At 40.5% G+C, this 14,214-nt stretch overlaps 1 protein-coding gene across 1 annotated transcript; it reads left to right on the top strand.

The window, feature by feature from the left end:
* The first annotated feature begins 425 nt into the window (after positions 1-425).
* CAV2 (caveolin 2) lies at positions 426-8,119 on the top strand. Its single transcript, XM_018558592.1, has 3 exons — positions 426-697; positions 1,951-2,138; positions 7,908-8,119. Exons 1-3 carry the CDS (start codon positions 551-553, stop codon positions 8,056-8,058), a joined length of 486 nt encoding a protein of 161 aa, XP_018414094.1. The 5' UTR covers positions 426-550; the 3' UTR covers positions 8,059-8,119.
* Positions 8,120-14,214: the final 6,095 nt, after the last annotated feature.

Raw genomic sequence — 14,214 nt, 5'->3', positions numbered from 1 at the left:
AATATTATTCTAAATAAAAAAAAACAAGCACTATAAAATATTATTCTAAAAGAAAATAAACATGCTTTATAATTATTATGTGAAATAAAAATAAGCAAGCATTATACATTTTTTTATTCTAAATGAAAATAAGCATTCCCTATATAAATATTAGTCTAAATTTAAAAAAAAAAAAACAAGCATTATAGAATTTGTTTACGAAATAAATAAATAAGCAATATAAACAAATATTATTGTAAAAACAGAAGCAGTCACTATAGAATATTTCCCCAGCAGGTGTACGGCAGCATCCTAGCTGAAGAGTGTTGGGGTTGTGTGCGTGCTGTGATGTGATGTGCACTCATATAGCTGTTGCTGACTTTCCAGCACACACACACAGTGCCCCCTCCTAGCAGAGGCTCCTCTCTCTCCCCCGGCTGGGTGTGTAGAGCGAGGCGTGTCCTGTATCCAGCGTCCAGAGTACAGTCTGCGCCGACACACCGGGGAGAAGGGGGACACCGTTTCAGGGGGGTGCACACAGATCACCGCTCACACACAACTCCGACACACCATGGGCTTAGAAAAGGAGAAAGCTGACGCTCGTATATTCATGGATGAGGATGAGTTCAACCGCTCCAATATGCCGATGCTGACAGAGAAGTCGTATGATACTAATCACCTGGATCGGGACCCCCACAATCTGAACAGCCACCTCAAGGTAAGGGGACACTGATCTAAGGGACATCACAATTTGGGACTTTGCCACCACTTTCCTGAATGCTGAACCCTTTTTATATACAATTCTGAAATGTTTCTGTATCTCTTTATGTGGCAAAGACAATAAGGCTCCAGCGATTTTGATTTTACCTTGCCTGCTGCTACTTGTAGTTCTGTAACCCAGGACTGAAATACTTGTGTAATAGCGGTGTCTCAGTTTTGCTGACACTTGTAGTTCAGTTACTCAGTACTTATTAGCTTGGGATCAGTTCTGCTGCTACTTTTAATTATGTTACCCAAGGCTGAAATACTTGTTTTATAGTTGAGTCTAAGTTCTGCTCCAACTTATAGTTAGGTTACCCAAGACTGCAACACTTGTGTATTAGTTGGGAATCAGTTCTGCTGCCACTTCTAGTTCTGTTACCTAAGACTGCAATACTTGTGTATTAGTTGGGGATCAGTTCTGCTGCCACTTGTAGTTCTGTTACCAAAGACTGCAATGCTTGTGTATTAGTTGGGGATCAGTTCTGCTGCCACTTGTAGTTCTATTACCAAAGACTGCAACACATGTGTATTAATTGAGGATCAGTTCTGCTGCCACTTGTTCTATTAACAAAGACTGCAACACTTGTGTACTAGTTGGGGATCGGTTCTGCTGCCACTTGTGGTTCTATTACCAAAGACTGCCATACTTGTGTATTAGCTGTGGTTTGGTTCTGCTGTCACTTGTAGTTCTGCTACCAAATACTGCAATACATGTGTATTAGTTGGGGGTTAGTTCTGCTGTCACTTGTAGTTCTGCTACCAAAGACTGCAATGTATGAGCAATGGTTGAGTCTCAGTTCTGCTACCACTTGTAATTCTGTTACCTAAGACTGCATTGCTTGTGTATTAGTTGGGGATCAGTTCTTAGACAACATATGGTTTAGTTACCCAAGCCTGCAATACTTGTGTATTAGTTGGGGATTAGTCCTGCTGCTACTTATAGTTCTGTTATCAAAGATTGCACTACTTGCGTATTAGTTGGGCATCAGTTCTGCTGCCTCTTGTAGTTCTGTTACCAAAGACTGCAATGCCTGTGTATTAGTTGGAGATCAGTTCTGCTGCCACTTATAGTTAACCAAGGCTGAAATACATGTGTAATAGTTGAGTCTCAGTTCTGCTTCTACTTGTAGTGCAGGTACCCAAGACTGCAATGATATTTGAGTGTGATTTCTGCTAATAACGCTCTCTGTTTGTTTTTGTGTTTTCCAGCTAGGCTTTGAAGATCTGATCGCAGAGCCAGAGACCACTCACAGCTTTGATAAGGTGTGGATCTGCAGCACTGCACTATATGAAATCAGTAAATACCTTATCTACAAGGTGCTCACCCTGCTCCTCGCCATCCCACTGGCCTTTGTTATTGGAGTGCTCTTCGCCATCCTCAGCTGCCTGCACATTTGGTAATTCATCTATTTGATTTTCCTGATATCATTTTATTTTTAGTTGTAGCAATGGACTGCTTAATTTTATAATTATACTTCCATATGTACATATTATTATTGTGTGGGCAGTTTACAATATATCAGCACTCCCTAGAAGTGACCACACACAGGTAGGCCTAGCCAAGCAACACAGCAGTGGGATCCTGTGGGATTCAAACCCACTGAAGGTACTGAAACACACACTGCTTGCAAGGTAAAACATATGTTTGATATAGTTATATAGCCTGATTGTATATATTTGAATAACAGTTTAAATGGACCTTTAAATGTAATGCATAGAGCTTTCACTACAGGGTGCTGCATAGGTTAATAAAGACAAAGCATATCTAAACCCAAAAACAAAGCATAAAATGTATTGTAGTTTACAGCTTGCGGTATACTGAGACGCCACAGCCGGAGCGGATCCCGACAATTATGTCTGGATCCACCCAGCTGCGTGAGTGACAGCTGGCTCTGCCTATCTAGAGGCAGAGCCAGCTGTACCCGCCCCCTCCCGCGTCCGTTCTGCCAGTCAGCGCTGGAGGATCGGACAGGGGAGGGGGGAATCCAGTCCCTCCCCTGTCACGGCTCTCTGCCGACACAGGATCGAGAAGTGAGCGACACCACAGCTGAAGTGGATCCCGACAATTATGTCTGGATCCGCCCAGCTGCATGACTGACAGCTGGCTCTGCCTACCTAGAGGCAGAGCCAGCTGTACCCGCCCCCTCCCCTGTCCGTTCCGCCAGTCAGGGGAGGGGGGAATCTAGTCCCTCCCCTGTCACGGCTCTCTGCCGGAACAGGATCGAGAAGTGAGCGAGCCCCGGTATGTGTTCGCTCACTTCCCAATCTACTGAGCCGACCTGTGACAGTCTCATTGTCACAGGTCGGCTAGAACTATGAGGCTGAGTGAAAATCACTCACTTCATAGTTCTCCTTTAAAGCAAGAAGCAAGCATGTAGGCATGACCAGCAGGCAATGTGCACTTTTAGAAGGAGAGGTCAGCAGTGGTCACTGTCTCTCATGACAGGTTACATGAGAGAAATATGGAGGCAGCCATTGCTGGCCTTGATCTGAAAATCCTAGTTGTCTGGGTTGGGTGTGACTAATATATAACAGACCTAGAACAGTCATACAGAAAATGTAAGCAAAAGATCAGAACTCCTTGGAGCTGATTTACTAAAGGCAGATAGGCTGTTGCACGGGGATATGCACATTGCAGGAGTTTCCCTTAGCTTAGTGAATGTGGTGAAAATTTGCTTTTGCAAAGAATACCCAATTGTGTGCAAAGAAAATATAAAAACAGTATCTTTGCTTGGGTATGATTGGCTGATGGAAGTCAGTGGGGCTCCACCTCATTCACAAAGCTAAGGGGAAACTTCCCCTGCAACGTGCAAATACCTTTTCAAAGTGAACAGCCTATTTGCTTTTAGTAAATAAACTATGTTATCTCTATAGTTATTACAAGTCAGTTGCTAAAAAATATTGAAGCTAAAAGCATCATCATGTCAGCTAGACATCCAGCATTCTCGGAAATCAGCAAAAGCATCCATCATCTTTTGCTCATGACAGGCGGCTTCAGGTTTTGTGCCTGAATTTGGTCACATGGGTCATGGGCCTCACAATAGACTTACATTGCTTTTAATTCAAATAGGCAATTAATAAGGAGGAAAAAGTACTCCTCAACCTGATTGGCTGTTGGAAGTGAATAAAAGTGCACTGGCCTTTGGAATCTGAAGCAGACAAATTCTCAAATGTAATCTAATTTGATACAATCCAGTTATTGCAAGTTCTCAATGCTTTTTGAGATATTAGATGGCAAGTAAAGTTATTTCTAGCTAAAGAAAGACAGAGAGTGATTCCTGTATTAGGTCCTCCATGCTTTGTAAAGCATAATGGATCTTGTGATCACTACAGAGTATGCACCGGTATTAAAAGGGACACTCTAAATGTGACTAAAGTACCCCCTAATGCTCCTCTTATGACAGATATATGGGAAGGCCATTTTAGTCTATGGCTCCGAGGGATCACATGTAGTACTTTGTAATCCTCTGGAAAACATGTTGGAAAGATACTAGAAGGACCGCGCAGAGTGGAGGACATAGTTCCCAACTTCCAGAGATGGGACGGAGGGACCTCTAAGCCTCATGGGTTAATTGAAGTGGGTTTGAGTCAATACGCAAGGGTTGACACATTTGGCCTAATATAATGAGCATGCCAAAAGACGGACAGTATGGGGGAAAATACTTTTTAGTCACTTTACATTGAATAACTACTTTAAAGCGACCCTGCCTCTCTCCTGTGTCCCTTGTTATGCTCAGAGGTCCCTCCCGCTTACCATATGTCATTAGTGTGTCCTGTATTATGCAGAGACTTTGATGGATGATTTTTCTTCATTGGATTTGTGTTTAGCATTTATTTTTGCAACAGCGTAGCTTTAAGTAAGTCTTAAGTAGAACCGAAGGGCTGCTGTTCAAGCTATTCACTATAGCCCGTACAGCTCCCGAAGTTGGCCGAGCGGCTCGGTGGAGCCGAAGGCATATGCTTTGGCTCGACTGAGCCGAGATGAAAGCCGAAGCGGGCTGAACGGCCGGCCATTGGCCGGCCAAAAAACCTGCTACTGACAGCTGGGCGGAGCCAGCTGTCATCTCATGGCTGGCTTCGGCCACTTGAAATGACATATCAGCGTCCCCTGGTTACCAGGTAATCAGGGGACGCTGAACTGTCATTACAGCGTCCCCTGGTTACCTGGTAACCAGGGGATGCTGAACTGTCATTACAGTGAGAGCTCAGCAGAACCGGCAGTGATATCACCGCCGGCTCCGCCGAGCTCTCATTGTAATGACAGTAGGTCCCGGCCAATAGGAAACAGTTGGGTGGAGCTAGCTGTCACTGCTAGCTCCGCCCAATAATTTTCGACTTTTTTCTTTCTACTTTCTTTTACTGTTTTTCTATTCAGCTCGGTACCTCGGCGGTACCGAGCCGAATGCCGCTTGGCGGCATTCGGCTATTCACTCACTGCTGTTCGGCCCCTATGAGAATAGGCCGAACAGCAGCGAGTAGGCTGCCGGAGGTTCCAACATATGGATCGGCTGAGTCGAATTCCTTCTGCACTTTTGCTCTGCATGTTCGGCCGACACGAAGCCAGCCAAAGCAAGCCGATGTACGGCTGATTTCAGCCGATGTAAGGCTGAAATCAGCTGTCCAAGCCTCAAGTGAATAGCCGAACAGCGTTTGGCTCACTTCATTTCGGATCGGTTATTCACACGGCAGCCTTCGGCAGCTTTGTGAATAACCCTGTATATCTTTGTAGCAAATCGCAATCAAAGGTGAAAGACTGCAGCGGGAACTGGTCTGCGTCAAATATTTGTGAACACAACTAAGATATGCACTACAGCAGGATTTCCATGGTGGTGTCTAGTGGTGGACAGAGTAACACAGGGACCCTATGCAAAACTAATTCTTGGGCCATCCTTTGATTTACTGCCAAAGTAAAAACATTCTCTGTGTATCAACTGACAGCTGGATAGAATAAAGCTATGTTCAGGTCCGTGTGCCAGTGAGAGGGGTCCCAGCAACCATTTGACCCATGTCTAGTATAAATTGGCCCTAAAAATAGCAAGGGGTCCTTGTGCAATTGCAAAATCTAAGCATATGGTATGCCTGCCCAGTTGTGAAATCTCTGAGCAGGCATGCTGACCCTGGATAAAGCCTAAACGATGATGGCTCAGTCCTTCTGGAGCAAAGATTGGATTCATCTATTGTTAGGGGTGGTACTGTGGTCTCTGTGAGAGGTAATAAATAAGTGTTATGCTTTACTATGCATGCAAATAAATCTGAACTCCAGGTATAAATATGTATATATACATACGTTGGTAGGGCAGATGGATTCTGTAAAACACTGTAGTACCCGGCACTACTTCAGTGGTTTACAGTGATTTTTTCAGTGCTGTACTGCTGCTGTGTTGAGCGACTTCCCCTGCTGCTAAAACACAGGGGGTTCGCTAGCTCGGCACAGCAGCCATTCAGCAAATGTATCTACAGTATATGATTGAATACTAGGCATTCTCTGATTGGACAAGAGGCGCTGATGGGGTGGTGGAAGGGTCATTGGGGAAGGGAGGATAAAAAAAAAGTTGAGAAATGCTGGTCTAAGACCTTTTAAATATGGAAAATATGTAAATATGACGTATTATCAAGACACACATTGTCTGTACCTCCAGAGATGCCTTATCTCTCATGGCTGACCTGTGTTTGCCCTTGGTCTAGGCCCTAGACTCTAGGGGACGCATTTCTGTCATTGTCTGTGCCTGTTTTAAGTGGGAAGGTGAATAGACCATCTGTGTGTAAAGTCAGGTTTTATAGAATGGGCACTAACATGCAAATGATCATCCACAAATGCAAGACTTACTACCATATTTGGGAATTTAGTTTTTTGGCATAGTAATGTTGTGATCATGTTGAATAACTTTGAACAATTTAAGGCTCTACTAGGGGGATACACAAAATCTATCTGTTGAATCACCCATACCTCCATATAGAAGTATGTGAAAACAAAAAGCAGCCCCAGATAAAAAAATTTGTGCAGATACATTTGCCATTGTATGTCCTTCAAAATCATTCTGGACATAAAATCTCACCACATTGCACTGAAAATGCATGCTGGTTTACATGCTTTAATGTGTCAAACATCCTGGCTCCTTAAGGTGTATCTAAATCCATTTTTTGTGGTTTTTCAATAACGGAATAATTAAAACCCTTACCAAGTTTGTTTTGCTGTCTGTAAGCCACTGGTGAGATTTCTATCAGATCCTGTGTCTGACACACAAAAGGAAGTGAAAGGGAATCTCCAATGTAAAGGAAAACCTCTCAGTCAGCTGATACTAAAACAAGTGTCCCCTTTGGAAGATTACTCTTCTATTTATGTGCTGGTGACAACTTAAAATTGTAAACTTAAAAGTGACCCTAAACTCAGGAGTTAAATCTTAAAAATGCATTCAAGTATGTTAACTAATAACAAAAATGTATCTTATTTGTACATCACTAAACTAAATGTGAGTTTGTAGTTCATCACGGGAGTGAGCTTGGAGCGGTGGCTACTTTACAACACACACAGGGACTATAGGGAATGAAAGTAGCCACCCTCCAAAGGGAAGGGCAGTGTTAGCACAAATTCAGAGATGATTGGAGGAGCCGAGTGATGCACTAATAAGGTACAGTATTGTTAATAGTTAGGGTACTTGAATACATTTTTAAGATTTTAATTCTTAGTTTAGTGTCACTTTCAGTAAAATGACTTTATTTATCTGGTATGCTAGCTCTTTCTAGCATTGGATTTTGACAGTACCAACATCAGCCAAGCACCCAAAACCAGACAGGAGCCATGTTGTGTGACCTCACACATATACTGATGACCCGAAAGCTTCAACCAACTTGCAGTCACATTTAGATAACTGACCATAACTTTAACACTATGGAGGTTATTAAAAAAAATATGGGAAGTGAAGTGAGCTTATTTTCCCTTCAAACATGCAGTTATGTGCAGGCACAGATAAGGGAACCTTGAGCTATTCATATGAAAGTGGTTCAATTAGAGTTGTTTTATGTTTGTGTTTTCACTCATTGCTTTATTATACTTGGTACAATCACAATAGTAGCATAGCAATTACATTATTTGGAATTTATTCCAATCTCTGTTGACATTTTTCCACAGATGATGAAAAACTATAACTTTGTTGTTTTGTTTTCAGGTTCGTTATGCCATTTGTGAGGACCTGTCTTATGGTATTACCATCTGTGCAAGCAATATGGAAGGGTGTTACAGATAGCCTCATAGCCCCTTTATTTGCAAGTATGGGGCGGTGTTTTTCATCTGTTAGCGTGCGAGTAGACAACAGTTAGGCTTTTCTGTACAGTTCAGATGTCATGAATATGCCAAATGTCAATTAAATACTGCTTAGTACTTCACTAGCCTGCTGAATATGTACTGTTCTTGAAATATGGCCCTAACACTTCTATGTGTACATTCCAGTTCTACTTCAGATCCCACTAGAAATATAGGTGCAAGTCTGTCTCACTACCTCCTGATGTTGGGAACATTTACTTGTTGTAATATATGATGTAAGATCTTTATAAAAAGCAGAAAACCAGGGGTCTGCCCTCAGACATTTCGTAAGAGCTTGCAAAATTGATATCTGTAAACGGTTAGAGCAGAAGGGTGCCAATGCGATTTTCTATCACAGAGTTTTAGACAATTGTTGTGGTGGCCATCATGTTTGGAGTTTACTATCATAATCTAGATTGAGTCCTTAAGGATCTATGGGTCATCAGTACATGTACACCTATTGGCCTTTGTGGCGAATTACTACTTCTTTTTACATTTTCTTCAAGAAGTTTCAGTTTTAGCAACTAAAAAAGAAAACGCAAAATATGTTATGATTATTTCAATTCTTTGAACCAGAGGTCCCTAACCTTTGTCAGATTGTGAATCACAATCAGATGTAGCAGTTTGTAGTAAACCACACTGAGTGTATAAAAGTATTGCTTAGATACATAAAGCAATCCTTGTTTGGCTTCAAGCTTTTATGATGTCACATACACTTGAAACCCACATATGGCTCCTCAGTTACTGGTAAAGGGCCATGACAAGACCCCCTATTATCTATTTTATAGATGTAATATTCCTAAAGTCCCTAAATAAGAAAAATGATTAAAATAAATTCTATTTAACCAAGGCTACACTGATTGGTTTGTTTTTTATAGGGCAATGTAATTACATGGCCAGAATATCTTTCACTGGCTAGAGATAAATAATACGTTGTCCATGAGCCCAGAACAGTCCTATATTCTACTAGTCATGAGTGGAACAGACTACTTTTTGAGGCACTGACCCAAGTAAGTATGCAGACCACATGTTCTGACTAACTTACTTCATGCTTGTTTTGGGTCAGTGACTCCAAAGTATTGAAGCCACACACAGTCAGGCAACTAGCATTTCAGAAGAAGGTCAGCACTAGAAGCCTACAGGTTTCCTTTAATAGAAAATGTCAAAGAGATGCATTGGTATAGTGATCCTAATATACATGACATTTTAATCAGCTGACACTGGATGTGCATTATTTATAAAGCTATTTACAGATGTAATTAAGTTAGCATTCCTATATGCTTGTCTTCAAGGATACAAAAGAAGCAGAAGTTAAACATGTATGAGTCAATATTTCTACCGCTTACTACTACTTTCCCTTAGCAAGACAGAATCTCTTATTTGTTATATATACTTTGATTGGACTAGGACACTATTTCTTTGGACATTAATAAAAAAGATGTTTTTCTTGTATATTAACTGAAATGCACTGAATGGTATGCTTGTACATTTTAAATAAATTGATTGAAGTATTTTGTTTATATCATTTGAGTATTTTAATTAGAGTATTTCTGCCATTACTTTTGATATGTCAGTAATGTTTTAAGCTGGTCACAATCTAATCATAAAATGTTCTTTTTGGCTGAATGTGTGATACTTTGGTTAAAAAGAGGTTAATAGCCGTGTGGCTAGGTTTACAATCTGCTTAGAGCTAATGAAAAATGTTTCAGCTTACCAAATCACTGCAACTTCATCCAAATGTTAGGAATACATTGGATCCTAAGTGAGCACACACCCATAAATTTAGTAGATCATATATCTATGCATATACAGTATATACATACATATGTACAGTATATGTGGTCCATATAGCCCTGCTGTATGGCTACATAAAATAGGGAGATTGATCCTACAATTCTGCAGAATGTCACTAATCTATTACCTTTCTGCACTTTGGTCTATTAAAGGAGAACTATGAGGTGAGTGCTTTTCACTCACCTCATAGTTCTAGCCGACCTGTGACAATGAAACTGTCACAGGTAGGCTGAGTAGATTGGGAAGTGAGCGAACACATACCGGGGCTCGCTCACTTCTCGATCCTGTTCCGGCAGAGAGCCGTGACAGGGGAGGGACTAGACTCCCCCCTCCCCTGACTGGCGGAACGGACAGGGGAGGGGGCGGGTACAGCTGGCTCTGCCTCTAGGTAGGCAGAGCCAGCTGTCAGTCATGCAGCTGGGCGGATCCAGACATAATTGTCGGGATCCACTTCAGCTGTGGTGTCTTAGTATACCGCAAGCTACAGTTCGCGGTATACTGAGCCTAGGATGACGGGAGGACGCTAGTTTGTGTCCTCCCGTTACCCTAAGGAGAACTATGGGGAAAAGCCTTAACCCCAAAATTCTCCTTTAAGGAATGTCACCAGACTGTGGATTCCCACCCTTTCTTTCATTATGCCAAGGTACCTCCACCTCCTGCCCATCCACTTATAGAATAGGCACTTTGTTACATACCTGATTTTAGCTTCACAGTGTATCATTACCCATATTAAGGTACATAAACTGCCAGCAACAAGAGATGCAAAACAGCTTCAATTCCTGATGTAAAGCTCAGGTCCCTTTATGTGTCAGTAAAATCCAATCCAATCTAAGTGATGGACTGATAGCAATACAAAGGACTTAGAAGCGGGCAGTCCCAAACATAACTTCAGGAACTGAAATTAGTATTTGCATATTAGACTTTCAGGATTTTCAGGGCACTCTAGAACCCACCGAAAGGCATTCACATTCACCTTTATCTGCTTGCATTTTTTTCTGCCAGCAGTTTCTGACCTAGAATGTCGCTAAAAGTTCACAATAACTGGCAAGTGGCAACTCATTGTAAGGATAGATTTATTGTAATGAACTAAATAAAAAATGGTGAAAGTTTTTACATTTTTGCCTGGAGTTATTTTTAATATTTACCCGTAGCGCCATAGGAACAAATGCAAACAATTCATGTAAAACATTTGTGTAAATACCTGTAACCAATATATTTAGAACAGACCGTATCACATTGTTGCAGTCTGTCAAACCTTTCATATTTTGATTGGTGTTCCATAGAAAAGAATACCTACAGCAAGCACAGACGGATTCTGCCAGAGTCAGGAAAACAGATCATGTACAAAACATGTCACATCTTGGTAGCTGGTTTATTAAAAAAATCTTAGAGACTGAGTACACAAAATGTTAGCTTTAAGGGCAGCGAAAATCAAGCACAATATGCATACCTGCTTATATTTGTGTCAGGGTCAATCCACTGTTCAGACTCAATAACCACTAATATAATGAAATCCAACTTTATTAACCACTTTTCAAGGAAGTTATAGGAAATTATAAATAATCTTTTACTATGTGCCAGATTATCCAATTTGAAAAATGTAGCAGTTTCCCTAACTGGGACCAAACATGTAAATGTAGTATCAAAGGGGTCAGGCAAAGTATATTCAGATACAAGCCATGGATCAACACTAGTTTGGTAAATATGGTACCAGAGGAGTTATACAAAGCAGGATTAGAAAGCAAGCCACAGTACTTAAGAAAGGGTCAATCAGGCAAACATAAATAAACAAAAGTATGAAAATCTTCAGGCAAGAGTAAACTCTGCTTTAGATATCCAGACTGGGGCATCTGCAGTCCTTTTAAAGAAGATCCAGCTAATCAGAAGTCAGGAGGATATACATTAATGTGCTTGGACACCCAAATACACATGAAATGGAGTAAGAGGAGAGGACAATAGCTAGACAGGAGGTACCTGAGCGGACGGCAAAGGGTATACAGAGAGATGGGCAGCTGAACACCCAGCAGTAGACCAAGCAACAAATTAGCAACTAATAGATTACTGACCATCAGCCAACAGTAATTCCATGACAGGAAGTAAAGGGAAATCTTTCAGTAAGGAAACAATAGAGAGCAGGAAGGTTAAAAGTGTTGTCCCTGTTGGAGATTTCTCTCACTTTCTGTCAACAGTGACAACATTATCACTGGGAGAGATAATGTTGTGAACATTTTCCAGTTGGGGCATAGACAGGAATGAAAAAAATGGATAGCATGTTATTTCTTGATATATGTTAGTCACAGGGAACTTTTGGCACCAACAAAATATATGTTCAAATCACACTAAAAAGTAAACAATTCTTAATCTAAATTCTGAAACCAACTTCCAAATGTACTATTGAATTTAAATCAGCCCCTAAATCTAATCCTTGAGATGACCCCTCTTTATTTCTTAACCTTAATCATTAACCTGAATTATTTCCTAAAACCAAGCCTTAACCCAGTAATCATCTAATCAAAAAAGATTATTGCAATAAAAACTGTTCTATCGCAGCAACATATACCTAGGATTTTAGCCCTAGAGCAAAATATCTTCTGCACCCAAATCTTCACTGCCCAGTTTACTTGACTGATAATTTCCAATCCATGAACATAGATCCAAAAGGAACCAACAATATAAAAAGCAAGAAGAGATCACAGAGGAAACTTCACAGTGGTGCCTCCCTGGAAAGAATTGGATGCTATAATGACCCCTCACCCAGCAATAAATTCCTGACTTTGGGTGGAGTTCCTAAAAGTGTCAAGGAGTCCAAAGCTGCCATTTCACATTCTGGCAGACACTGACACGTTCTTTATACCTCAGCTTCTTTTACATTTCTGGGACTTCAGTGGCAAAATAACTGTTACTTCAAGCTCTGCTTTTCCAGCCAAGGAGTCTAACTTGACCAGATGCAATTTCCATAACAAAAATTAACAAGGAATATTACAGAGTAGTGAGCCTGTAATAGCTGAGGTAGGTAGATGAACATTAGGACTAAGCCTTTAAAACTACATTCCCAAGGCATAATGGACAATATAATTTTGAACCATCGTCTGGACGGTTTGAGGCCATTATGACATCTAGAACAGTAAGAAAAAGTTCTTGTATTTTTTAAATGCCTTTTTACCTCACAATGGCAGTGCCTTAATTAGAAGCTCTCCAGTATACCAATATCCTTCACAGATCCCTATTATGTTACAGTTATGCTAAGCTTTACAAGGACTATTAGGATGATAAATCTCATGTCTCTTATGACCTTTTATCCCTCAGCCTTATTTGGTAAAAACCAATTCAAACATCTGTAGTTAAATAGCGGTTATTTTTAGTATTCACTATCAAGCAGTTCTAAAAAGAACTAGCCAATTGCTGAGGATCTGCCAAGATTTAACTGGATCAGATTTCTCCCTTTTAATATGAAATATGTTTTATTATTTCACACGCTCTGTTAAATTAACCACATTGCCAGTTTATTTATTCATTGATGTAAATGGTTTCAAACCTACTGCGCTGTGTTATATGTCCATGTCTTAAGAGCTCTCTATGTTATACACCATTAAAAAGTATACATCCATTTGCAAGGTAAAAGCTATACGGTTAAACATTGTGACCATCCCTGAAAAAGAATGGAATATTGGAACATGTTCTCATGGAAATATTTTTCTCTGTTTACGGGAATGCTTACCATCAGTTGCCATGATTTCGTACATTTTCCATGCCTTTCATTTGTGCGGATTTAAAGTAATGTAAGTATTTCTGTGACTGTTCCTAACCCATTTGTAGCTGTAGACTTAAAGAAAGCAGAAGCGGAGCTAATTTAACCCATTAAACTGTAATCAGTTAGAATGCATCATGGAATTCATAACATTTGCGTGTTTTGTCAGAGAGCTGTGAAACACTGCTACACATGCAAATATCTTTTTATCTATAAATATTACACGCTAAATGCTGCATTTTACATGGGATCAAAGGTAATTCTTGTATAACACATAATTAACTTTAATCAAGTTTGTCAGACACCATAAAAAGTTTAATGCCAAGTTGCATAGCCCTTAAAGTTTATGTAAAGCAAAATCGTTTTTTTTTGGTGTGTTAGTCCTAAAAAGAGAGTGGAACGTTTAGAACCTCTGTCAGGAAATCTGACATTTTTGAGTTGTCACAGGAATGGGAGGGAAGAGAAAATCTTCCTATGGGGAAGCTTGTTCTGGTGACAACTGACTAAGAAGATATCCTCTTACTTTGAAGAGATATCCTCTAACGTCCTCCAGTGTCTTTGGGGCAGAAAGTTAAGGGAAAGTCCACTTACAGGACAGAGATAGCAACAAAAAAATGACAATGGGCTTACC

The sequence above is a fragment of the Nanorana parkeri genome, unplaced genomic scaffold (genome assembly GCF_000935625.1).
Source record: "Nanorana parkeri isolate BGI_ZX_2015 unplaced genomic scaffold, ASM93562v1 scaffold15, whole genome shotgun sequence".
Classification (NCBI taxonomy): domain Eukaryota; kingdom Metazoa; phylum Chordata; class Amphibia; order Anura; family Dicroglossidae; genus Nanorana; species Nanorana parkeri.
Note: the sequence above shows the minus strand (reverse complement) of the source record. Positions and strands in the feature narration are given on the sequence as shown.